A 27170-nucleotide genomic window follows, 5' to 3' on the forward strand; every position below is an offset into this window, starting at 1 on the left:
GGTCCCCTGGTGACTGGGTGGCCCATCCAGGCTGAGAAGGAACCCAGCTGCCCATGTCCTCGGCCTGGGCTCTGCCCTCAAACCCAGGCCCTTCCCACCCAGAGAAGAGGAACGTGCCAGGAGGTGGGTGGTTCTGGGGATAGAGTGGCCACTGAGGGTGCTTCGCTGGCAGAGAGGGCGGCGCTGGACCAGGAGACCAGGAGAAGGCTGCCTTCCAGAGACGGGTTGCAGGAAGAAGCTGGAGGGGACGAGGATGGAGGATCGTGGGACATCACAAGGAGCCCTTAGGTGCCCCGTGCACCTGCCCAGAGGAGGGCGCTGAGGCAAGTGGATATTGGCTGTCCAGCTTCAAAGGGCCAGGCTCAAGTTCCCTCTGTGGGGGGCAGCTGAGCCCCCGCCCCCAAGGGAGGGGAGACGGGAGTGTCGGGGTTGCCAGAGTCTGCTCCAGATGTCTGTCAGCACCCCTTCCTGAGTGCGTGCATGCGGCTCAGGCACCTCGCTGGGCACAGGCCGGCAGTGGCCATCGCACCTTCGCAACCCTGTGAGTGAGGCCTGTGGTCCTTGTTCTCCAGGGAACCTCAGGCTTAGAAATGCTCAGGTGCTCATGGTGAGATGTTCGGCAGAAGGTGTGAGCCGACGTCCGGTCTGCGGGCTTTCTGGCCTCTTCATGCCACTGGGGACTCTGCCTGTGCTCAAGACCAGCGACCTGGCCAGCTGCGAGGTGGCCCTGAGTGCTGTGTGGTTTTCACCATCTGGGGCCCATGCTGCTTGTCTCCAGTTAAAGGAAAATGGCCCAAGCCTGCCCTCTCCAGCCTGTCCCTTTGGGGTCCAGCAGTTACATGGGAACAGAAGGGACATTTGGGGACTTGAGTAAATTCCATTTTTCTCAGTCAGGGGGACATCTTCATCTAGGGGTGAAATTGCAAATAGACTCGACAACACAATTATGGAGGGTTCATGTGCAAATGAGTATGTCAAATTTCATTTCATTCATTCATTCATTTGTTCATTTATTTATGCCACTGTCCTGTGTTTCTTTTTGGTTTTTTTTGCTGAGGAAGATTTGCCCTGAGCTAACATCCCTGCCAGTCTTCCTCTACTTTGTATGTGGGTCCCTGCCACAGCATGGCTGATGAGTGGTGTAGGTCCGCACCCAGGATCCAAACCCACAAACCCAGGCCACTGAAGTGGAATGCACCAAACGTAACCACTGCGCCTCCAGGCCAGCCCCTGTCCTCCGTATTTTGAAACTGATTTCCACCTGGCCAGGATTCTCAACACTTTGACTTCAAAGGGGCATTGTGGCCAGGACAGACTCGAGAGCAGAGGTCAGGCCAGAGTGCAGGGACACAGCCACCCCCAGGGCAGTGTGGCCTCCAAACTGAGAGGTGCCTTGGTCTTGGCAGGCTGCCTGGTAGGAACGGGAGACCACCTGGGGGAGGCCTGAGAGACACTCAAGGGTCCTGCTCCACGTGCCACCAGCTGCCTGCTGCCCACGATTCCTGGTGTGCTGGCCTTGTTCTAGAGACGTCACCTTCCACCTGCCTTTCCTTGTAACACTGGTGCGTTTGCTTACAGAGTTGTCCTCTCTGATCCTAGTGGGGTCAGTCTGAAATAGCAAACCTGGTGGAGCACAGAGGATTTTGTAGCGTTTTCTGTGGACACCCTCGCTCTGAGGTGGTGGAGTCCAGAGGGCAAAGGCGAGATCCAGGGGCCCTGGGAGGCTCCTGCAGGCACAGGACTGGGGACAGCCCCTTGGGCCAGGGCGCCCCCAGGGGAGCAGGGCCTTTCCTCCCATGCCCTTCACGGCTGGGAGATGGACGGGAGGCAGAGGGACCTTTTGCGGGGGCTGTCCTCTGAGCTCAGCGCTGTGGTGGCACTTTGTAGACCCCATCACACTTTCCTACCCGCAGGAGAGAGAGGGCCCCTCGTACACGTGGTTGCTTTACAAGTAACGAGTTACCTACATCGGGCTGGGCGTGCAGTAGCCTATAGGAAACGAGGTCTACTACGCGCCTCATTTACCCCACATCCGTAATCTTCAAACCATCCTGCAAAGTGGATGTTATCACCATTTTACACAGGAGAAAACAGAGTCTCGGAGAAAACAAGGACCTTGTTCAAGACTACACAGTCAGAAAGCGGTGGAGGCGGGGCTCAAACTCAGTCCTGGAAATCCCCAGGTGGGTGGCACTTTCGTGCGCCGGCCAGCACAGGGGAGGTCCTCGGCGAGTCCTCGACGCTCACACAGGACGCCCCGGCGCGGGGGTCCGACCTGCGCCGCGCCCTGCAGCGCCCGCAGCCCCCGGAGCCCCCGGGCCGAGCAGCACTGAGCCGGCGCCGGGCGTGCGCGCAGGGAGGGGCGCAGAGCCAGCCCGGCCGCAGCCACCGCCCGCGGTGCCGCCCCGCCAAGGCGCCGCAGAGCAGGCGCGCGGCCGCCCTGCTCGCGTAGCCCCGCGGCGCTCCTTGGTGGGGTCACGCCCCGGGAGAGGCAGGGCAGTGACCACGTGGCTGCAGGCTGCTGGGTGACCGCGGGGGAGGGCGGCGGGAGAGGACTCAAGGCTGGGGGTGGCTCTGGGGACCCAGTGCTCCACTTCCTGCCCGGGGCGGGGCTTAGTGAGCGCTGTTTATGTAAATAGAACCATACGGTTTAAAAATTACATGTATTATATATTTAACTATAAATAAAAATTGTATGTTATATGTAATTGTAAATAAGCAATTATATATATATATATATATACAGCCAGCCCAGAAGCGCTTTCAAGGCAAGCAGCTTACTTTGGCCTCACAGCATGACAGAGACTCAGGAGATAGTGCTGCATCAGCCATGTCCTTTGGAGTGACCCCATTTTGGTTGGTGACGCTTTCCTTGGCCTTGCTCCTTGTCCCCACTTCCCCGGGGCATCACGTGGGAACACCCGCTCCGCTGCACTGCTGTGACATGTCTGTCCTCCCCAGTCAGCCGTCAGCCCTGGGCCGATGCGTCAGACCAAGAGGAGAACGGAGGTCGGGCCCTGGGGAGCCAGCGCTGGGGAAACATGAACGCTGTGTTTAAAGGCGAGAAGGCACCCGGGAAGCACAGTGGTCCCCGATCCGCGGCTTCACTTTCTGCGCTTTCCGGTACCGTGGTCAACGGCAGTCTCAAAATATTGAACGGAAAATTTCAGAAATAAACAATTCATAAGTTTTAAATTGTGCACCTTTCCAAGTAGCATGATGAAACCTCGTGCCGTGCCACTCCGTCTGTCCGGGACGTGGGTTGTCCCTTTATCCAGTGGATCCACACTGTACACCTGCCTGCCTGTCAGTCGTTTAGCCCCCTCGGGTCCCAGCTCCACTGTTGCTATATTGCAGTGCTTGTGTTCAGATAACCCTTATTTTATTTAATGGCCCCAAAGTGGGAGAGTGGTGATACTGGCAATTCAGGCGCGCCAAAGAGAAGCTGTAGAGTCCTTCCTCTAAGTGAAAAGCTGAAAGTTCTCCATTTAATAAGGAAGGAAAAAAATCATATGCTGAGGTTGCTAGGCTCTGTGGTAACTTTTATTACAGTAGATTGTTATAATTGTCCTATTTTATTAGCTATTGCTAATCTCCTACTTTGCCTAATTTATAAATTAAACATCATCATGTACATATGTATGGGAAAAACCATAGTATCTATAGGGCTCAGTACTGTCTGCAGTGCAGGCATCCACTAGGGGGCTTGGAACATACCCCCAGTGAATTAGGAGGTGTACTGTATTCATTTTTGTGTCCCCGGTGCCTGGCACTGAGTCAGGCATGAGTGGCTCCTAAATTCTTATTGAATGGACCTGTCCTTCTGGAATCATCCTCCACACTGCGCTGGAGAAGTGGGCAGGCGCTCATCGCAGAAGGGCTTCGCAGGCCGTGTGAAGGCGTCGGGACCTTAACCGGAGAGCGCTGAGAGGCCCTGAGGCCCCACTCGAGGGAGGGACTCAGCTCGCAGCTCGCAGCCTGGGCTGCAGTATCAGGAAGGACAGAGGAGGACAGGACTGAGGCCTGGGGTGGGGTGGGCCCACGCTGGCTTGCAGGCTGCTCCCGGCATCTTCTTAACACCGTTGACAGAGGTGCCAAACTGGCTCGGGACCTCGAGGTGAACAGACAGCCTTTTGCATCAAGAGCTCCCCTTCTCTCAGTTACCTGCCCCATTAGGAGTTGGGTCTGCAGACCAGCCACATTCGGGAGTCTGCATGGAAGGAGGTTTTTACTATTTCACAAAACCCAGCTTCTTTCCAAGAGGGATGGGTGTTGTTAAGGGGAAGTCTCTCTTGCTGGGCTGAGAGCAGAGCAGGAGCTAAGAGGGGCTGAGAAGGGAACTCAGAGGAGCTGAAACCTCCACCTGAGACACAGAGAGAAACTACGGTTTCCTAGAGATGGGCAAGTCCTGGAGGAAAGCGGCTAGGACAGAGGGAATGGGGACGGACGAGGAGGCCTGGCGGCCGGAGCCTGAGGCCAGCCTGTGTGAGTACAGTGCAGGAGCTCCTCCGGGGGCGGGGGCTGGCGGGCTCTCGAGCAGGACCAGCCCTGTGGAGCAGCTTCGCTCTGTGCTGTTCAGCCCTTCTCCCCACCTGCAGAATCTGGTACAAGGAGCTGCGTGACGGAGCTGTCTCCCGTTGAGTTTGGGGTGGGCTGAGCCTCCACTCGGGGTCCTCGTGCATCTCGCAGGTGATGAGATGGGAGATGACCATAAGCAGAACTGATGCAGTGGAAGCAGGTTTGGAGCTGGAGGGGAACTTGAGAAATTCAAAGAAAACGGGGAAGGCCTTGGAAAGCCATAGAGCGCGGAACGGGGCTTTCGAGGCTGTTTGTCAAAGGGTCTTCAGCGCTGCTCAGGGAGAAGTGCTCACGTTTGTCTTCAGACTGAAATGTTTTCTTTGGTGATTCTGTGTGGAGACAGCCCTGGCCCTGCTGTGTGAGCATGAAGGGAAGAAGGCCTTGCTCTGGAGTCGGGGCAAAGGGCTAGGTGCCCGCTCTGCCTCTTCCTTCCTCTCTGCTCCTTTTCCCCCCTTGACTTCTTCTGTCTCTCTGCAGCCTTTGCTCCGTCACTTTCTCGCTCTGTTTCTCACATTTTCTTTCTCTGTCACTTACCCCTCCCTTCTGTCCCACTACTAAACTGAGCAGGTTTATTTGAACAACAAAGGGCAGTATTTCTTTTAGAGAACATGCCATTTTGTGCACAAACAAGATTCACAGAGTCAACTCTCAGAACCTATTCATGGAAAAAACCATCGGGAGATCCCGCCGGGCGGGAGGGGCTCTGGGGGTGGTGGGCCCAGTGCCAGAAGTGGGTCTGGAGGGAAAATGTTCATAAGAGTTTTCACTTTCTGTCCTTTGACCTTATCCACCATGCCACCTGTAATAATACAAATAAATACGTAAATAATAATAATAATTAAGGTCACCATTCACTGCTGTGTCGGGCACTGTGCTAGCTGTTTTACACACATCGGTCTCATGGCCCCTTTAGCAGATGAGGAAACCGAGGCTCAGGGAGGTCACAGAACCCCTACCTGGCAGCCCGGGGCAAATCTGACTGACCCCAAGCCTGGTTGTTCTCTGCTAGGACGGCTGCCCTGTGCTGATTGCTTTTGCTTGAGGCTTCAAGGAACCTGGGGAAGGAGCTGGAGCTGCCTTGTCATTGTCCCCAGGATGGCAATGCACAAGCAGGGAGGGTGGTGCCCTGCCTGCGGTCACTCAGCCCATCAGCAGTGATGGATTGGAGGCCAGGCATCTGAGGTCTGGGAGAGGGGCAGAAGGGGGCTTGGGACCACGCCCGTGGCTCCAGGAGGCCTCTTTCCTTGCTGTGTGGCCCCTCTCTGGGCTGCACCTTCCCCATCTGGAAGTGGGGGTCTTGGAATCCCCCGTGGGACCCTGTGGAAGGCTCCAGCCCGGGGCTGGGAACTCCAGGAAGAAGTCCAAGGGCTTTCTCTCTCAGACTGAAATTTCACCATCCAGCTGACTCCTGCCTGGGATTTTCCTAGCTGAGAGCTCGTCCTGTGGACGTAGAGGAGTCAGCGCAACGATGCTTTGAAAGAAAGCTCTCTGGACGCGGCTACAATGAAGTTGGGTTCACAGGGCGTCTCCTCCCAGCATAGCCTGTCCAACCCCACGACCAAGGGGACGATTCTACCCCACATCGCCCCCGCCTCCCAGGCCACCCTGCATCTGGGATCCACGGGGCTGCCAGGGTGAGACGTCCAGCACCTGTCGTGCGTTCATTTAACGAGTGTTTGCTGAGCACCCACCATGGGCGGCACCGTTCTGACACAGGGGGCTCGGCGGAGGACAGAGCAGACGAGCATCCCTGCCCTGGTGGGTCTCACACTCTAGAAGAGAGGCAACGAAGACCAACAAACGGGACGAAATGCTATGTTAGACAGCGTCAAGTGATCAGGGAGACAGCAAAGAGAGGAAGGCAAGGGGGAGCACGCGGGAGGGGTCAGTTTAGACAGGGCAGCCAGGAAATCAGACCGCCTCGCCCAGGCCCCGCTCCCTCCGGGGGCCCCCACCGGGCCCGACCAGTCCAGGCTCCTTTCCCTGGGGCCCAGGCCCTTCCTGTTCTAGCCTCAGCTTCCCACACGTGCTTTGCGGCCCCCGCTCCACACAAGCAGAACATCTTCCCTCCGTCGCCTCTCCAGGTTGGCACACGCCCTTCCCACAGTTGGGAACGCCCTCCCTCCCGTCTCCGCTGCTTTAGAACGTGCCTGGGGTTCTGTTTTAATCAGGACTGGTAAGACGACAGACACGGAGATGAGTGCCTTGAAAGAAGAGTTCATTATTCACAATTCCCAAGAGGATGGGGCACGCCGCACCACACCACGCTGTGCAGAGCCGCCCGTGGAGCCCGGGGCTGGTCCGAGACAGGAGGAGCCAGGGGAAAGTACGGTGGGAGCCTTTATTACTAGAGTGGGGGAAGGTGTGGGGGCTGTTCCGCCACACGCCCAGCCGGGTGAGCAGTGGAGGTAGGTAGCTGGGAGACCAAAGACAAGACCCGGAGTCGGTGAATGAGACACATGGGTTTATTGGGAGGCACTTACAGGGAGACCCAGGGGCGGCCGTCTGGACAGCAATGTGCACCCGCTACCGCAGGCGCGGAGGGGGCTCTTACAGAGGCAGGGGACACAAAGGCCATTGCCTGCCAAGGGGCTGTTCCTGGTACGCCCAGCGTTCCCAGGAGCAGTAGCTCGCGTGGAGGGCTGTGTGTCCCTTCAAGACGCGACATTCTTAAAGTGAGATAAGGTGGGATCCGGGCTGGCCAGGCCCTGGATTGTGACACATCCCAGAAGCCGGGCGTCTTGCCCAGAAGGGAGCCTGAGGGACACATGGTCGTGGTGGGCTTGTGGGCTCTTGCTGAGCAAGCAAGGCCCCAGACACCTACACTCCACCTGCCATGTGTCCGAATGGCCCTCACAAACTTATCATGTCATTCTTCTGCTGAGTCCCTGAGCCAGACACACAGAGGAGCATTGTAACCAGATGCCACAACAGCAATAGAGATCACAGCAAGAGAACAAAATCAATAATAAGAAGGCAAGAATGCCAAAGGACACCTTTTGCCAGGTGGAGGGGGGAACTGAATCCAAGCCGAGACCAGGGCAGTGGACAGGGAGTCAGTAGCCTGTGTATGGGTGCGGAAGGAGGCCATCACAGAAGAAATGTTACGAGCATAGTCTGGGAGAGAGACACAACGTTCTGCCTTGATCAGAGCACAGGTCCTCCTGGGCGGCAGTGAGCACATCCAGAGCTATCCTATTTTGTAACATTACTTGTCTCATTTGGGATATTCCCTCATTCAACAGTGTTATTGCGTATGTGGTGTTATCAGAGCTGTCGCCACATGTTGGGTGAGGGCAGACACGTGCATTCTACAGCAATGGCCACAGCTGGCAGGGCGAAGATGGCAAGACGGTGAAGCCACCCTGCTGTGTGTAGCACACAGTGGCGTGCCCAGACTGCCTCCCAGTGAGACAGAGCTGTTGAAGGGAGGACAGGATGAGTGCAGGGGTATAGCGGCACCCGCATGTGCACCTGCCGGTCCAATTACAACGCAGACAGGGCCACGCATGGGCGCCACGAGCCCACAACCACCCCTGAGCAGAGGCACAGGCTCCTCTGACGGTGTTGTTTTGTCTCCCAGCCACATATCAGCAGTAATGAGAATTGTTTGGTTACACACTGCTTTAGGTGTCCACCCCATGTTTTTTTTTTATTGAGGTCATAATAGTTTATAACATCGTGAAATTTCAGTTGTACATTGTCAGTCACCATGTAAGTGCTCCCCCTCACCCCTTATCCGCACCCCCCAACACCCTGCCCCCTGGTAACCTCGAAACTGTTCTCTTTGTGCGTTTATCTTCCACATAAGAGTGAAATCATATGGTGTTTGTCTTTTTCTGTCTGGCTTATTTCACTTAACATGATACCCTCAAGGTCCGTCCATGTTTTTGCAAAAGGGACGATTTTGTCTTTTTTTATAGCTGAGTAGTATTCCATTGTGTATATATATACACCACGTCTTCTTTATCCAATCATCAGTTGATGAACACTTGGGTTGTTTTCACGTCTTGGCTATTGTGAATAGTGCTGTGATGAACATAGGGGTGCATAAGCCTCTTTGAATTGTTGATTTCAAGTTCTTTGGAATAGATATCCAGTAGTGGGATGGCTGGGTCATATGGCATTTCTAATTTTTTGAGGAATCTCCATACTGTTTTCCATAGTGGCTGCAGCAGTTTGCATTCCCACCAGCAGCGTATGAGGGTTCCCTTTTCTCTACACCCTCTCCAACATTTGGGTTTTTTTTTTTTTTAACGATTGGCACCTGAACTAACATCTGTTGCTAATCTTGTTTTTTTCTTCTCCCCAAAGCAACCCCCAGTACATAGTTGTATATTCTAGTTGTAGGTCCTTCTGGTTGTGCTATGTGGCACGCCACCTCAGCATGGCTTGATGAGCGGTGCCCTGTCCATGCCCAGGATCTGCACCAGCAAAACCCTGGGCCACCAAAGCTGAGCGTGCAAATTTAACCACTCAGCCACAAGGCCGGCCCCAACATTTGTTATTTTTTCTCTTAGTGATTATAGCCATTCTAATGGGTGTAAGGTGATATCTTAGTGTAGTTTTGATTTGCATTTACCTGACAATTAGTGATGTTGAATATCTTTTCATGTGCCTATTGGCCATCTGTAGATCTTCTTTGGAAAAATGTCTGTTCATATCCTCTGCCCATTTTTTGATTGGGCTGTTTTTTTGTTGTTCAGTTGTGTGAGTTCTTTATGTATTATGGAGATTAACCCCTTGTCAGAAATATGATTTGCAAATATTTTCTCTCAGTTGGTGGGTTGTCTTTTCCTTTTGTTCCTGGTTTCCTTTGCCTTGCAGAAGCTCTTTAGTCTGATGAACTCCCACTTGTTTATTTTTTCTTTTGTTTCCCTTGTCTGAGTAGACATGGTATTCCAAAAGATCCTTTTAAGACGGACGTCAAAGAGTGTACTACCTATATTTTCTTCTAGCAGTTTTATAGTTTCAGGTCTTACCTTCAAGTCTTTGATCCATTTTGAGTTTATTTTTGTGTGTGGGGAAAGATAATGGTCTACCTTCATTCTTTTGCATGTGGCTGTCCAGTTTTCCCAGCACCACTTATTGAAGAGACTTTCCTTTCTCCTTGTATGTTCTTGGCACCTTTGTCGAAGATCAGCTGTCCATAGATGTGTTTTATTTCTAGGCTTTCAGTTCTGTTCCATTGATCTGTGTGCTTGTTTTTGTACCAGTACCATGCCATTTTGATCACTATGGCTTTGTAGTACATTTTGGAGTCAGGGATTGTGATACCTCCAGCTTTGCTCTTTTTTCTCAGGATTGCTTTAGCTCTTTGGGGTCTTTTGTTGCCCCATATGAATTTTAGGATTCTTTGCTCTATTTCTGTGAAGAATGTCATTGAATTGGGATTGCATTGAATCTGTAGATTGCTTTGGGTAGTATGGACATTTTAACTATGTTTATTCTTCCAACCCATGTGCATGGAATCTGTTTCCATCTCTTTATGTCATCATCAATTTCTTTCAGTAATATCTTATAGTTTTCATTGTATAGGTCTTTCACCTCCTTGGTTAAGTTTATTTGTAGATATTTTATTCTTTTTATTGCGATTGTAAGTGGGATTGTGTTCTTGAGTTCTCTTTCTATTAGTTTGTTATTGGAGTATAGAAATGCAACTGATTTTTGTAAGTTGATTTTGTACCCTGCAAGTTTACTGTAGTTGTTAATTATTTCTGTTAGTTTTCCAATGGATTCTTTGGGGTTTTCTATATATAAGATCATGTCATCTGCAAACAGTGAGAGTTTCACTTCTTCACTCCCTATTTGGATTCCTTTCATTCCTTTCTCTTGCCTAATTGCTCTGGCCCAAACCTCCAGTACTATGTTGAATAAGAGTGGTGAGAGTGGGCACCCTTGTCTTGTTCCTATTCTCAGAAGGATGGCTTTCAGTTTTTCCCCATTGAGTATGATGTTGGCTGTGTATTTGTCCTATATGGCCTTTATCATGTTGAGGTCCTTTCCTTTTATCCCCATTTTATTAAGAGGTTTTTTTTTTAATCATAAATGGATGTTGGATCTTTTCAAATGCTTTCTCTGCATGTATTGAGATGATCAGGTGGTTTTCATTCCTTATTTTGTTAATATGGTGCATCACATTGATTTGACCTGCAGATGTTGAATCATCCCTGTGTCCCTGTTACAAATCCAACTTGATCATGGTGTATGATCTCTTTGATGTATTGCTGAACTCGGGTTGTCAATATTTTGTTGAGGATTTTTGCATCTATGCACATCAGTGATATTGGCCTGTAGTTTTCCTTCTTTGTGTTGTCCTTGTCTGGCTTTGGTATCAGGGTGATGCTGGCCTCATAGAATGTGGTAGGAAGTATTCCATCTTCCTCAATGTTTTGCAATAGTTTGAGAAGGATAGGTAATAAATCTTCTTTGAATGTTTGGTAGAATTCACCAGAGAAGCTGTCTGGTCCTAGACTTTTATTCTTCGGGAGGTTTTTGATTGTTGTTTCAATCTCTTTACTTGTGATTGGTCTATTCAGATTCTCTATTTCTTCTTGATTCAGCTTTGGGATTAAGAGTCTAAGAATTTACCTATTTCTTCTAGATTGTCCAATTTGTTGGCATATAATTTTTCATAGTATTCTTATCTTTTCTAATTCTGTGCTATCCATTATAATTTCTCCTCTTTCATTTCTAATTTTATTTATTTGAGCCTTCTCTCTTTTTTCTTAGTGAGTCTGGCTAAGGGTTTGTCAATTTTGTTTATCTTCTCAAACAACCAGCTTTTTGTTTCACTCATCTGTTCTACTGTCTGTTTCCATTTCCTTTGTTTCTGCTCTGATTTTTATTATTTCCCTCCTTCTGCTGAGTTTGGGCTTTGTTTGTTCTTCTTTTTCTAATTGTTAGGTGTAGTTTGAGATTGCTTACTTGGGATTTTTCTTGTTTGTTAAGGTGAGCCTGTATCGTGATGAATTTCCCTCTTAGGACCACTTTTGCTGCATCACATATGCGTTGGTATGGTGTTTTCATTTTCATTTGTCTCCACATATTTTTTTATTTCTCCTTTAATTTCATTGATCCATTGGTTGTTCAATAGCATGTTGTTTAGTCTCCACAGCTTTGTTCCTTTCTCAGCTTTCTTCTTGTAGTTAATTTCTAGTTTCATAACATTTTGGTGAGAAAAGGTGCTTTACGATTTCAGTCTTCTTAAATTTATTGAGGCTTGCCTTGTTTCCCAACACATGGTCTGTCTTTGAGAATGTTCCATGTGGACTTGAGAAGAATGTATATTCTGCTGTTTTTGGATGGAGTGTTCTATATATGTCTATTAAGTCCATCTGGTCTGGTTTCTCGTTTAATTCCACTGTTTCTTTGTTGACTTTCTGTCTGGATAATCTATCCATTGGTGTAAGTGGGGTGTTGAGGTCCCCTACTATTATTGTGTTGTTGTTAATATCTCCTTTTAGGTTTGTTAATAGTTGCTTTATGAACTTTTGTGCTCTGTTGTTGGGTGCATAGATATTTATAAGCGATGTGTCTTCTTGGTGGAGTGTCCCTTTTATCATTATATACTGCCCTTCTTTGTCTCTCTTTACCTGTTTTATCTTGAAGTCTAGTTTGATATAAACATTGCAATGCCTGCTTTCTTTTGTTTGCCATTAGCTTGGAGTATCATCTTCCATACCTTCACTCTCAGCCTATGTTTGTCATTGGAGATGAGATTTCCTGAAGGCAGCCTATTGTTGGGTCTTGTTCTTTAATCCATCCAGTAACTGTGTCTTTTGATTGGAGAATTCAATCCATTTAGATTTGGAGTAATTACTGATATATGAGGGCCTAATGCTGCCATTTTATCACTCGTTTTCCAGTTCTTCTGCATTTCCTTTGTTTCTTGTCCTATTTCAGACTAACAGTTTCATTAGGTAGTTTTATGCTGGTTTTCTTAGTCTTGTCCTTATTTATTATTTGTGTCTCTGTTCTAATTCTTTGTTTAGTGGTTACCCTGAGGCTTGTATGAAAGATCTTGTAGATGAGATAGTCCATTTCCTGATAGCTTCTTATTTCCTTAGACTAAGCCGATTCCATCCCCTCTTCTCCTCCTCCTAAGTTATTTTTGTCACATCTTACTCCATCTTATGTTGTGAGTTTGTGGTTAAAAGGACAAGATTATAGGTATTCTTAATGTTTTCCTTCTGTTTATCTTTATTGTTATAATTGTTTGCTAACCTGTTCTTGCAGAGAGCTCCAATTTTCTGATTTTGTCTACTTATTTATCTCCTTACTCAGGGCTTTGAACTCTTTTTTTCAGGTATGAGGGCCTTATTGACCATTTCTTGTATGGGGTCTTGTGGTGATGAACTCCCTCAGCCTTTGTTTATCTGGGAAAGTTTGTGGTTTTTTTTCCAAAATCCCCCCAGTATATAGTTATATATGTTAGTTGTGGGTCCTTCTAGTTGTGGCATGTAGGATGCCGCCTCAATGTGGCCTGATGAGTGGTGCCATGTCCGCGCCCAGGATCTGAACCAGAGAAACCCTGGTCGCCGTAGCGGAGTACGCGAACTTAACCACTCAGCCACGGGGCCGGCCCCATATCTGGGAAAGTTTTTATTTCTCCATCATATCTGAAGGATAATTTTGCTGGATAGAGTATTCTTGGCTGACAGTTTTTGTCTTTCAGAATTTTGAATATATCATTCCACTCTCTTCTAGCCTGTAAGGTTTCTGCTGAGAAATCCACTGGAAGCCTGATGGGGGTTCCTTGTAGGTTAATTTCTTCTGCCTTGCTGCTCTTAATATTTTTCTGGATTGGTAAGTTTGGAGGTTTTGGGTGTCCCCTCCACGATGAAGGGTGTCACTGTGATAGCCTGCTTTAAGCCTATTCCCTAAGGGGCTAAGAGACCACCCCAGCAGGGCCCACTTGACAGTCCCAGGGCCAAGTGACCACACGGGTCTGGGTAGGAAGCTCTTGTGGCAGAGGCAGAGGCAAGTTGTTCTGAGTGCCCACCTGTGGCTGCACTGTCTCCTTGATTAGCTTTTGTCTGTAGATGTGCTGTCAGATCAGGTCCTTGTGTCAACATCTGATATGCACTGGGTTGGGTGTGTCTCTCATGTTCATTCACTTGACATATTGCAATGGTCAGGCATCTCATCCAGTGGGCTAGGGCACTATCTTTTGTCTTTGGTGTTTCAGCAAGCTATTCATTCATTCCACCAGCCCTGCAGCCGTGGGGCTGTGTGACAGGTGAAAATGTCAATGTATGTTCCTCTGATCAGCCCACATCTGTACTTGGTGGCCAGTTAAATGCATACCTCGGTCACTGTCAATGTCTGTGGGAACACCATACGTGGTACAGAGGTGTTCAGGCCTCTTTTAGTGGTCTTCTGTGTGGCCCTCTTGCTGGGGTATGCCCGCAGCAGTCCTGTATATGTGTCCACACAAGTAAGGGCATATTGACAGGCATCAGAGAGAGGCAAGGGCCTGATGTGGTCCACCTGCCAGCACTGAGCAGGCTGGTTGCCTCTGGCAACTTGCCCTGTGTCCCAGGGAATGGCCGGGGGTCTCTGCAGACTCAAACCCTCCTCTCCTAGAGTGAGTGGTGTTTTAACTAGTTGCTCTTTCAAACTTTGTAGTTCAAATCCTGCTTTAAAGCAGCAAGAATGTTTTGAAAAGATTTTATGGTAAATGCTTTTATAAACTATCACCTCCAAGTTTTGGTCAAACTTTTATGTTTATGTATTGAACTTGCTTAAAACCAGGCATACAGGTAATCAGGTGATACAGTGCACCACTTTCTTTAAAAAACTGATGAACATATGCACTGCATGTCAGCCAATAGAGACAGCTCTCTACAGAAACACATGTACTTTTGTAAATTTCTAGCCCATTACTACACCGGGCAATCTTGCCCCCTCAGGACTTCTCTGACAGCTCAGCCATCCTCACATGCACAGGTAATATACATTTGCATCATTCCACAGTGCACCCTTCCTGTCCCACAGTGAGTCTGACGGTGGAAGACTTCTGCTACCACAGGAGGGGAAGATCATGAGAGCAGAGGCAGCATGGGGCTGGCTCAACAATTTCTGCCAGTCTGAGAGGAAGAGTGGCAGGCAGGTGGGTGGGTGGGGAGAAGTCAGTTTGGAAACAATGTTTAATCCAAGGCCCTTCAAAACATTGCAGAGAACTTGACTGGGAAACCCATCCCTCTCTGCCTCTCAGGCCACACTTGCAGCAGCAGGCTTGCAGGCCAGAAGGCAGTGGGATGCTACAGTGATGCAAGAAAACACCTGTCAACCAAGCATTCTGTAACTGGCAAAACTGCCTTTCAAAAAGGAGGGAGAAAGTAAACATTTCTAGATAGACAAAAGCTGAGGAAATTCATTGCCACTGGACATGCTCTGCAAGAAACGCTAAAGGTAGTCCTTCAAGTCGAAAGGAAAGGACACCAGAGAGCAACCTATAGCCATACAAAATATAACTCTTTCCAGTAAAGGTAAACACATGGACAAATACAAAAACCCAGTATTATCATAATTTTGATTCATAACTCCACTTTTTTACAGGATTTAAAATAGAAAGGCATAAAGAATAACTATAAATCTGTTAGTGGGTAGACAATATATAAAGATGTAATTTGTAACATCAATAACATAAACAAGGGTGAAACTATAAAGGAGTAGTTTTTGTATGTGATTAAAGTTACTTAAAAATATTTTATCACTTTAGAATGTTATATGTAATCCCCACAATAACTACAAAGAAAATATCTATAGAATATATACAAAAGGAAATGAGAAAGAAGTCAAATATGTCACTACAAAAAGTTAACACTAAGGCAGGCAGTAAGGGAGGAAACGAGGGACAAAAACTCCCAGAAAGGGCAACGAAAACACTCCATATATTACAACTGTGGATATCTGCCATTATACATTTATCCAAACTATGAACGTATACCACCAAGAGTGAAGCCTAAGGTAAACTATGGACTTTGGGTGATTACGATGTAGGGGTCAATGTGGGTTCATCCTTGGTTAAAAAAAAAAAAAAAGTACCATTCTGTTAAGTGATGTTGGTAGGTAATGAGGGAGGCTATTAATGTGTGGGCACAGGGGGCATATGGAAAATCTTTGTACCTCTCTCAATTTTGTTATAAGCCTAAACTGCTCTAAAAAAAAAACAAAGTCTTTTTTTAAAAAAGCTGTAAGGGCTGGCCCCATGGCGTAGTGGTTAAATTCAGCGCCCTTCACTTCAGTGTTTGGGGTTTGCAGGTTCGGATCCTGCCCACAGTCCTACTCCACTCATCAGCCATACTGTGGTGGCAACCCACATATAAAGCAGAGGAAGACTGGCACAGATGTTAGCTCAGAGCTAATCTTCCTCAGCAAAAACAAACAAACAAAAACCTGTAAGACATACAGAGAAAAAATAAGAAAATGGCAATAAGTCCTTCCCTATCAGTAATCATTTTAAACGTTAATAGCTTAAACTCCCCAATCAAAAGACATAGACTGGTGTAATGGATAAAAAAACCAGAATCTAACTATATGCTGTTTCCAAGAGATTCACTTTAGATTCAACAATATGCAAAGGCTGAAAATGAAAAAAATAGAACATATTCCATGAAAATAGTAACCAAAATGAGCAGCGGTGGCTATACTAATATCAGACAAAGTAGACTTTAAATCAAAAACTGTTATAAGAGATAAAGAAGGACATCGTATGATAAAAGGGTCAACTGACCAACAGCATATAACAATTATAAACATATGTGTACCAAACATCAGAGCTCCTAAATATATGAAGCAAACACTGACAGAATTGAAACAAGAAACAGAGAGATTTACAATAATAGTAGGACAATTCAGTGCCCCACTTTCAATAATAGATAGAACTACAAGACAGAAGATCAGCAAGGAAACAGATGCCTTGGACAACACCACAGACTGACTGGACCTAACAGACACACACAGAATGTGCCAACCAACAGAATGTGCACTCTTCTCAAGTGCACTTGGAACACTCTCTGGGACAGACCACATGTAAGGCCACAAAACAAGTCTTAATAAATTTAAGAAGATTGAAATCATACAAAGTATCTTCCAATCACAATGGAATGAAACTAGGGAAGTCAACAGCAGAAGGAAAACTGGAAAATACACAAATATGTGGAATTTACAACACACATTCTTATGTGTTGTAACCAAGGGATCAAAGAAATAACAAGGGAAATTAGAAAATATCTTGAGACAAATGAAGATGAAAACACAACATACCAAAACATATGGGATGCAGCAAAAGCAAAGCTAAGAGAAAAATTTATAGCTGTAAATGATGACATTAAAAAAATATCTCAAATCAACAACCTAACTTTACACCTTAAGGAACTGGAAAAAAAAAAAAAAACCAACGAACTAAACCAAGAGCTAGCAGAAGAAAGAAATAACAAAGATTAGAGCAGAATCCAAAAAAAAAAAAAAGAGAATATGGGCTGGCCCAGTGGTGTAGTGGTCAAGTTTGTATGCTCCACATTGGCGGCCTGGAGTTTGCAGGTTTGGATCCCGGGCATGGACCTACATGCCACTCATCATGCCATGTTGTGGTGGTGTCCCATATGCAAAATAGAGGAAGATCGCTACAGATGTTAGCTCACTGCCAATCTTCCTCACCAAAAAAAAAAAAAAAGAGAGAGAGAGCGAGAGAGAGAAGAGAAAACAATGAAAGAAAGAGTTGGTTCATCAAGAAGATCAACAAAATTGAACTTTAGCTAGACTGACTAAAGACTCCAATAGCTAATATCAGACATGAAAGAAGAGAGAATATTACCAATTTTACAGAAACAAAAAGGGTTATAAGAGAGTACTATGAACTGTATGCCAATAAATTGGATAACCTAGAGAAAATGGAAAATTTCCTAGAAACACAATCTATCAACACAGAATCATGAAGAAATAGAAACATGAATAGACCTACAACCAGTAAAGAGACTGAATCAGTAATGAATAAGTCAGTAATCCCAACAAAGCAAAGCCCAGGAACAGATGGCTTCACTGGTGAATTGTACCAAACATGCAAAGAATTAACACCAATCCTATTCAAACGATTCCAAAATACTGAAGAGGAGGGAACACTTCCCAACTCTCAGCTCTGCGGCCAGCACTACCTTGATGCCAAAACCAGACAGACAGTACAAGAAAACTACAGACCAATGTCCCTGCTGAGGACTCATTCAAAAACCCTCACAAGCAGGGGGAGAGGGGTGGGTGACATGAGTGAAGCGGGTCAAAAGCTACTAACTTCCAGTTACAGGATAAGTCAGTCATGAGGATGTAATGCACACCATGGTGACTATAGTTAATAGCACTGTACTGCATATCTGAAAGAGAGAGTAGATCTTAAAAGTTCTCATCACAAGAAAAAAATTCTGTAACTATGTATCATAACAGATGTTAACTAGACTTACTGTGGCGATCATTTTGCAATACATACAAATATCAAATGATTATTATACACCTGAAACTAATGATGTTTGTCAATTATACCTCAATAAAAAACACCACCAAAAAAACACTGCTTTAGGTTAAAGTAATTAAAAAGTTATTTAAAAAATCACTTTAATTTTAATAACTCACTGCCCCCCCAGAAAAAAGAAACTTAAACATATTGGCTTTCAAAATTGTCACTATTCAGTGTAAGAAAGTATGTCAATTCTTTAAAAGATCCACATCTTTAAAAGAATTGTTGCAAGGGACATTAAATGGGGACATTGAACAGGATAGGTGAAACCACTCTCAACAGAGGGGAAAGAGAGTTCCTTGTGTCCGTGTCTAGAATAAATAAATAAAATCGGTAAGCCTATACTATTCACATGTAACTCAGTGGAGACTCTTTTCAGAAGGACTTTCTGAATATTGGCCACGACATAGATGATTATGTGCCAGGTGATTGTGAGGTTGTTCAAAGTAACGATCTCTAACAGATGCTTATTACCATTAGCATTAGAGTGAGGCATTTCCTTTTTTTTTTTTTATTAAAGATTGGCACCTGAGCTAACATCTGTTGCCAATCTTCTTTTTCCTTCTTCTTTTCTCCCCAAAGCCCCCCAGTATATAGCTGTATACTCTAGTTGTCAGTGCCCCTGGTTGTGCTAGGTGCAACGCCCGCTCAGCATGGCTTGATTGAGCCACCGGTGCCTTGTCCATGCCCAGGATCCGAACCGGCGAAACCCTGGGCCGCCGAAGAGCAGCGCATGAACTTAACCACTCGGCCAGGGGCCGGCCCCATGGCATTTCTAATTATTTCCAAGATTATAAACTCCTTGGAATTAGGATCATACTTTCTACACCTTGAGATTCCCTACACCATTAAGTATCATGACCTAAACATAACTGTTTATTAAATTAAATTGACTGCATAAGCTGAAGGTCTAATGGCATGGCTATGATTTTATTTTCAAATTCTAAGAAAATAAAATTTATTAAAAAATAAAATCTATTTCTCATGTTATAGTAGACTCACATGTAACTCTGAAAGCTTGTGAAATTAAAATGTATTATGATGGGGGACTGGCCCAGTAGCATAGTGGTTAAGTTCACATGCTCCCCTTTGGCAGCTTGGGGTTTGCCAGTGGAGATCCTGGACGCACACCTATGCGCTGCTTGTCAAGCCACAGTGTGGCAGGAGTCCCACATATAAAGTTGAGGAAGATGGGCATGGATGTTAGCTCAGGGCCAGTCTTCCTCAGAAAAAAGAGAAGGATTGGCAGCAGTTAGCTCAGGGCTAATCTTCCTCAAAAAGAAAAGCAGCATTATGATGCGACTGGCCCAGTGGTGTAGTGGTTAAGTTCCCATGCCTTGCTTCGGTGGCCTGGGGATCATGGGTTCAGAGACTGTTGTGGACCTACACACTGCTCATCAAGCCACGCTGTGGCAGCATCCAACATACAAAATAGAGCAAGATTAGCACAGATGTTAGCTCAGTAACAATCTTCCTCAAGAAAAAAGAGGAAGATTGGCAAAAGACGTTAGCTCGGGGCCAGTCTTCCTCATCAAAAAAAAGTATTATGACTAAGAAAAAAGCTCTTATTAAGAAAAACAAATTTATATAGATACTAAACAATTATCCATCCCTTAACTGTTGCTTTAGTTGATCAACTTTGTATGTGGATAAGCTGTATACATTACCACATTTTCAAAAATAAAGAACTAGTATGAATTAAATTTCAGAACAGAGTAATTAGAGATAGCCTTTAAAATTCTGAACTTTTTTCATTAGAGATATTTGGTTAATTATTAACCTTTTATTCCTACCAGTAGAGGAAGGAAAGAGTCATGTTATAATAATTCACTGGCTACATACAATAACTTTGTGCATTATATCAAATTATGAAGTTGAATTAGACCACACTGCCACAAAAGCTAGAAAAACAATTTTGCATAATTAAAGTTAAGATACAAGTTGCTATCAGAGTGACTTTTAGGCTGTTTGTTAAGTAAGAAATATCTGTGAGCAGTAAGGTCTGTGCCAGTCTAGGAATCCTATGACGGTAACATATAACATAAACAAGAATGTGCATTCATTTATCACAGGTGTTCAATGTTGACAGTAGGGACGAGACAATATTCAAGTAACACTAATAAAGAGTAGGGATAAACAGTTTTAATCACTGCGATTAACGACAACAACAAAATCATGGCTTTATTCTAGGAAATGTTTTTTAAAAATCCGAAACAAAACAGTAGCCAACAAAATTCAACAGCACACTAAAAGGATTATACACCATGACCAAGAGGGATTTGGATGGTTTGACACACAAAACGCAATCAGTGGGCTATACCACATTAAAGAATGAAGGACAAAAACCCATGACCATCTCAATTGATGCAGAAAAAGCATTTGACAAAATTCAATACTCTTTCACGATAAAAACACAACAAACTATGAATAGAAGGAAATTGTATCAGCATAATAAAGGCCATATATGACAAGCCCACAGCTAACATCATACCCAGTGGTGAAAGACAAAGCTTTTCCTCTAAGATCAGAAACCAGATAAGGATGCCCACTTTTGAGACTTCCAATCAATACAGTTCTGGAAATCTTAGCCACAGCAATTAGGCAAGAAAAGAAATAAAGATCATCCAAACTGGAAAGGAAGAAGCAAAATAATCTGTTTTTAGATATGATCTTACACGTAGAAATGCCAAAAGATTCCAGGAAAAATTGTTAGAATAAACAAATTCAGCAAAGTTGAATGATATAAAATCAATATGCAACAATCTGCTACATTTCTGCACATGAACAATGAACACACCCTAAAAGGGAATTAAGAAAACAATTCATTTACAACAGCATCGAAAAGAACAAAATGCTCAGAAACAAACTTAACCAAGGAGGCAAGACTTTTGCCCTGAAAATACAAAATGTTGCTGAAAGAAATTAAACAACACATGGAAAGACATCCTGTGTTCACAGATTGGAAGACTTAATATTAAGATATCGACACTCCCCAAAATGCCCCATAGAACCAATGCAACCCTATAAAAACACCAACGGTGTTATCTGCAGATATAGAATAATCCATCCTAAAATTCATATAAAACCATAAGGGATCCCAAATAGCCAAAACAGTCTTGAAAAAAAAAAAAAGCTGGAGAACTCAGACTTTCTGATTTCAAAATTTACTACAAAGTCACAGTAGTTCAAAACAGTGTCACACTGGCACAAAGACAGATATATATAAGACTGACGAAATACAGTTCAGAGATAAACCTTTGCATACATGGTCAAACGATTTTTGACAAGGGTGCCAAGACTATTCAATGGAGAAAGGACAGTCTTTTCAACAGATGGTGCTGGGAAAACTGGATATCCACATACAAAAAAAAAAATGAGTTTTATGCTTATATTACACCAAATACAAGTTAATTCAAAATGGATCAAAGATCTAAATGTAAGAGTTAAAACTATAAAACTTTTAGAAGAAAACATATGGGGAAAGCTTCACGACATTGCATTTGACAATGATTTCTTCACTACAACAGCAAAAGCATAGGCAATCAAAGAAGAAACAGATAAACTGGACTACATCAAAACTAAAATGAACTGTGCATCAGAGGGCACAATAACCAGAGAGAAAAGCCAATCAATGGAACGGAAAAAATATTTGCAAGTCATGCATCTGATAAGGAGCTATTATCCAGAACATACAAAGAACTCTGACAACTCAACCACTCAGAACTTAGTTTAAAAATGGGCAAAGGAGGGGCCGGCCCGGTGGTGCAGCGGTTAAGTTCGCACGTTCCGCTTCTCGGCGGCCCGGGGTTCGCTGGTTTGGATCCCGGGTGCGGACAAGGCACTGCTTGGCAGCCATGCTGTGGTAGGCGTCCCACGTATAAACTAGAGGAAGATGGGCACGGATGTTAGCTCAGAGCCAGGCTTCCTCAGCAAAAAGAGGAGGACTGGCAGTAGTTAGCTCTGAGGGCTAATCTTCCTCCAAAAAAAAAAAAAAAAAAAAAATGGGCAAAGGATTTGAAGAGACATTCCTCCAAAGAAGACATCCAAAGCACCAATAAGAACATGAAAAGGTGCTCAATACCACTAATCAAACAGGAAAGTGTTGGTGAGGATTTGGACAAATTGAAACCTTTTTGCACTGTTGGCGGGAATGTAAAATGGTACAGCCATTAAGGAAAATAGCATGGCACTTCCCCCAAAAATTAAAAACAGAATTACTGTATGACCCAGCAATTTCACTTCAGGCAACATACTTCAAAGAACTGAAAGCAGGGTCCCAAAGAAACATGTGTACACCCATGTTCATGGCAGTATTCACAATAGCCAAAAGGTAGAAGCCAGCCAAGTGTCCATCAACAGATGAATGGATAAACAAAGCAAAAACACACAACAGAATATGTATCATTCAGCCTTAAAATGGAAAGAAATTCTGACACATGCTACAACATGAATGAACCTTGAGGACATTACGCAAGGTGAATAAACCAGTCAAAAAAAGGATAACGCACGCATGGTTCCACTTAAATGAGGTACTTGGAGAAGTCAAAATCAAAATTAGAGAGCGAGTAGAACGGTGGCTAACAGGGCTGGCAGGAGGGGAAATGGGAGCCACCGCTCAGCGGGTAGTTTCAGTTTTGCAAGTTGACAAGATTTCTGCAGACGGAAAATAGTGATGGTTGCACAACAAAATGAATGTACTTTTATTGCCACTAACTGTACACTTAAAAAGGGTCCTTTAAGATGGCAGATTTTATGCATATTTTACATATTTACAATTAATTTAAAATAAAATTAATCAACAAAAAAACCTTTTTAACTGAAAAAAAAAAGTGATTCTGCATCACTCCATCCAAGTGGTCAAAACTACCACCACCAATACTGGGACAAACTAAAGGTCTTTGTTCTGGGGAGAAATATGCTTATCTGGAGATGACGAGGAAAGTGTCAGCAAGTTATTCATATGTGATAAAGTACATGTGACAAAATGTTAACACTTGGTAAATACAGGCAAAGGGTGTATGGGCGTTTATTTTACCATTCTTGCAACATCACTGTAAATTAGAAATGTTTCCAAAATCAGGGGGGAAAGTTCTTCTGGTTGGCCAGGTTTGAGACTCTTAAACCATGCACCAAAGATCATTTAAACAGAAACCAGTAACTTTTTCTTAAACATAGTATAAGAGAATCTTTTATCATCTTGAATTTCTTAGGTATGATTATCACTTTACTTTCTAGCACCATGAGTTTTACCCTATATAGGTGAAATTTTCCAATAATTGGTACCTACCCCATTAAACGCCAAAATACTGTATTAATAACTTGACAATTTTTCTTAAAAAGCACTACTTTATCTTTCTTGTTTAGAATATTTAATGATCAGGGTCATCAACATCTGCTCCAGCAGATGGCTGGGTTTTTTTCTGTTCTCACAAGTGTTTATGGGGGTATTTATATAAAGCAAAATGACACTGCAGAACGTGGGTTTTTGACCTGCATGACTCGCTATTATCTGATCATGTCTTTATGTGCCTGCTTTTTACAACTCACTTTCCAATTTGTGCTTTTAAGTTTGTTGAAAGTCAGTGTAGAGATCCTGAGACATTCTTTTGAGTAAAGTGCATAAACTTCATGCTAGTTTGGCTGTTCGAAGGCTTTCATGGTGAGATTCTCACATATTTTTGAAAATCAAAGTTGCCAGATACCCTATCCCAATTTGTATCAGAGTAGGATTTATATAACTAAAATGGATTACTAATTCTTGGATTTAGTCATATTGACTAATCAGAGATTTCCCATAATTAAATCTGCAGAGACTATTAAAATAATTTTAAAATATCACAAAAATAGAATATAGCCGTAAGCTATAATTATATCCCAATTGCCCAACTGCTATCAGCAACTGGCAGAGTGATTTTCAATTATATTCACATATCCTCCACCACAGCATTTCTCAGTTTTTTTTCATTTCTCTTTCTAGGAGAAAATTTAAATTAATTAAAATAAAATAATTAAAATTCCCCCAACAAGAGAGATACTAAGAAATAAGATTTCATCAGTATTTCACTTCCACCCCAACTTGGATACTGCAATTCACTTCCACGCTAACAGCCTGGAGCCAGCATCAGACTTCGCCAGTTTAAGGGCTCAGTCCTCCAGAAGACTGCCCCTATTTCGGATGCCAGCTGCAAGTGGAGTCCGTCCCCATTTCTGACTGACTGGTTACAAATATGGAGGCTCCCAGGATCCCCTCAGGTTCAAGAATTCACTAAAATGACTCACAGAACTCAAGAAAGCGCTATATTTACAATTAGTTTTATTATAAAGGATTCAAATTAGGGGGACCAGCCAAATGAAGAGACACACAGGGTGAGGTCTGGAGGGAAAGGCAGAGCTTGGAACCCTCTCCATGTGGAATCAAGGCACCTCAGCGTGTCCACCAGTCAGGAAGCCCCGCTGAGCTTCAGTGTCCGGAGTTTCTCACTAGGGCTTGACTGTTGAGGCATGACAGATTACACCACTGGGCACGTGACTGAACTTAATCTCCAGCACCCCTCACCCTGCAGAGGTCAGGCCTGCCCAAAGTCTCTAATTGTGTGGTAGGTCATTCTGGTGACCAGCTCCCTCCTAAAGCTATCTAGGAGCTTGCTAGGAGTCACCTCATTAGCATCACAAAAAACATTCCTATCGCTCAGAAAAGCCCTAGGTTTTAGCAGCTCTCTGTCAGGAACACAGGATAGAGACCACACAAATTTCTTATCATACCACAATCAGGTAAACTCAACTTTTGAAAGGACACAAATCACTGTAATCTAAGATCTTTTTCACTCATCAAGAACCAATTTTCATCCCCACTGATAATGCATCCTCTAAGACAATGAAGAGACAGCCCCCCAAACCAGAAGGGAATTTTATTGTATAAAGTTTATAGAAGTATGACTAGTATTCCTCTGTACAAAGTTCACAACAAATGGTTTAAATACAACTGAGAGAAGTGAGAGTCCTATGACAACATTTGATACAAGCTGAACCATTTACAGATACACTAAAAAATTTTTTTAAAATATCTTCTTTCTCCAAAGAGTCCACTGTGCATTTCTTAGAGGTGAGGACACATCCCAGGCAAGGTCACAATGGCATCTTATTGCCCTCGATGCTGATTTTCACTGCATGTGCAGATCTGCTTTTTTTCCTGATATCTGTGAACTTTCTCATCTGTTTATCCAGTCGACTGATACCCTTTTTGGAGGTCCCCTGAAACTAAGAGTGGGGTAAAAATGAAAGAGCAAATTATCGACATACATAAATCAAGCTCTGTTTTCACCTTCTTTTATCTGAAAGTTAGCAGTCAGAAGAGCTCCTAGCTGAGGAACAACCAGAATATGCTGTGACGACTCCAGGAACGACAGAGCAAATGTACTCAGCAGGGTGGAAAAACACACTAAACTCCCTCAGTGAAGAATTTTGTTGTCTCTGCCTTATTTTCAAATTTTCCCTCAGTCCACAGAAATCTCCTAGAGAGAAAGGGGGAAAAATTAAAACTATGATTCCCCCAGTTGCATCAGATTACATTTTGACTGTATGTGCTCCCTTCCAAAGGCCAAATGCGGAACTGACCGCTTGACACATACACCTGTAAACAGTGTTGGCATAAAGAATAAAGACCTTCTCAGGCAAGGAAAAGTCATCTGAGAAAAGCCTTCAGCATAATGGATGCGGTCAGAGGATCAGTAAAGCAAACCCGTTTGGCGCGGGAGCTCTGGTTTGAGGTTTGGGGTGAACACCTGCTCTGCCTCAGCAGATTCCGTGACCCTGGGCAAAGCACGCCCCTGGCTTTGAGACTGCTGTGAGAAGGAAATGAGATGCTAATGTCAAATACAAGCACAGAGGCTAGCACACAGTCAGTGCTCAAAATAACTATCAGCTATTACTATTGTTACTACTACTCTGCAACCAATTAGATTTATGTTAAATAAGTATACTTGACATGAAAAGAAAACTAAATTAAATCTCTTGCTCCAAGAGGCTTACTACTTTTCGCATCTCTTCCTGCTTGCCCTTTCTGTTTAAACGTTTGGTTATTAGGTTATTTCTTCTATATTTTGAAAAGAGTGTCTGTCTTGAAAAGACGTGGTCTCCTAGAAATCGACACCTTTCAGAAATGCTGAAAAGGACTGCCATTTACATCAAAGATCACGGGGAACTCTTGCTGACTACAGTGTTGCTACCAACTCTGATCTTTAAGAATCCTGACTGGTTAAAGAGAGGTGGGTTTTTCTAATTCTTCTCCCCAGATGTTACTACTGAATCACCTGTGACGCTCAAGTCAAAGAATGCTAAAATAAGGTAGGGCCTAGGAGACAGCCAGGGTCAGTGCCAGACTGGTGAAATTCTTTTGAGTCGGGGAGCCTCCTAAGTCTTATCCCACCTCTGGACTCAGCAGCCACCTCAGACATGAGGCACGGAAGTCTAAGTCATTCCTGAACAAGAGCCATGTTGATCATCCTAGATTTTCTAAGAACACCGCAATTCCAAATATTATTTTGTATCAATTTTATACTTGGCACTAGTACTCTGAATTAGAATAAAAATTCTTTATCAGAGGAGAAAGAGCTACACAATTATCAAATACCCCAGATTTCCTGGACAGCAGCAAATATCTGGCCTCCTTTCAGACAAGGTGCTGTGACTTTTAGCACTTGTAGACAGTCCATATAGGAAGCCTTAGCTGCTAAGATCTCTGTCAATTAGCCAACTCCCAGCAGCTCTCCATACCAGCTTGGATTTCTCCTTGCCCACTCCCAGGACCTTCTGTAACAGGCTGGCCCTCCAGCCTCAGCACCTGAGACACACCCTGGCTGTGCGGACCCCCTCCTAGGTACAGCTCCTAAGACTTGTGGCCAGCAGATGCCAGGCTGAAAACACACGGAACACAGTACCCAACATGCCAAATTCAATGACCTCTCTCCTGATTCATCAATGCTGTACCACTTCCTTAGGATAGTAAAAGTGTATGCCGCATTGCTTATCAGTGAAAACCCAAAAGCAGCTTAAAAGATTAGCAAGGTGGGTTTGCTTAAAA

General features: G+C 44.5%; 1 protein-coding gene and 1 long non-coding RNA gene across 17 annotated transcripts in view; one reads left to right on the forward strand and one right to left on the reverse strand.

Moving 5' to 3' along the window:
- Positions 1–2046: 2046 nt before the first annotated feature.
- On the forward strand, positions 2047–3095 carry LOC106834140 (uncharacterized). Its single transcript, XR_001398782.3, has 3 exons — positions 2047–2183; positions 2747–2856; positions 2962–3095. It is a non-coding gene; the product is annotated as an uncharacterized lncRNA (long non-coding RNA).
- A 21292-nt stretch (positions 3096–24387) lies between these two features.
- IWS1 (interacts with SUPT6H, CTD assembly factor 1) overlaps positions 24388–27170 on the reverse strand; it is a 57829-nt gene continuing 55046 nt past the window's right edge. For 14 of the 16 annotated variants that reach the window (XR_011502732.1, XR_011502730.1, XR_011502731.1 and 11 more), the window contains one exon: positions 24388–25348. Coding sequence is in view for 9 of the 16 variants with exons in the window: in XM_014845528.3 (XP_014701014.1) it covers positions 25217–25348 (132 nt within the window). In the remaining 7 variants the exon portion in view is untranslated. Of the gene's footprint in view, positions 25603–27170 lie in introns of all 16 variants that reach the window. The other 2 variants (XM_070507378.1, XM_044769213.2) reach the window with 2 other exon arrangements.

This window comes from Equus asinus, chromosome 4 (assembly GCF_041296235.1).
Source record: "Equus asinus isolate D_3611 breed Donkey chromosome 4, EquAss-T2T_v2, whole genome shotgun sequence".
NCBI classification, from domain to species: domain Eukaryota; kingdom Metazoa; phylum Chordata; class Mammalia; order Perissodactyla; family Equidae; genus Equus; species Equus asinus.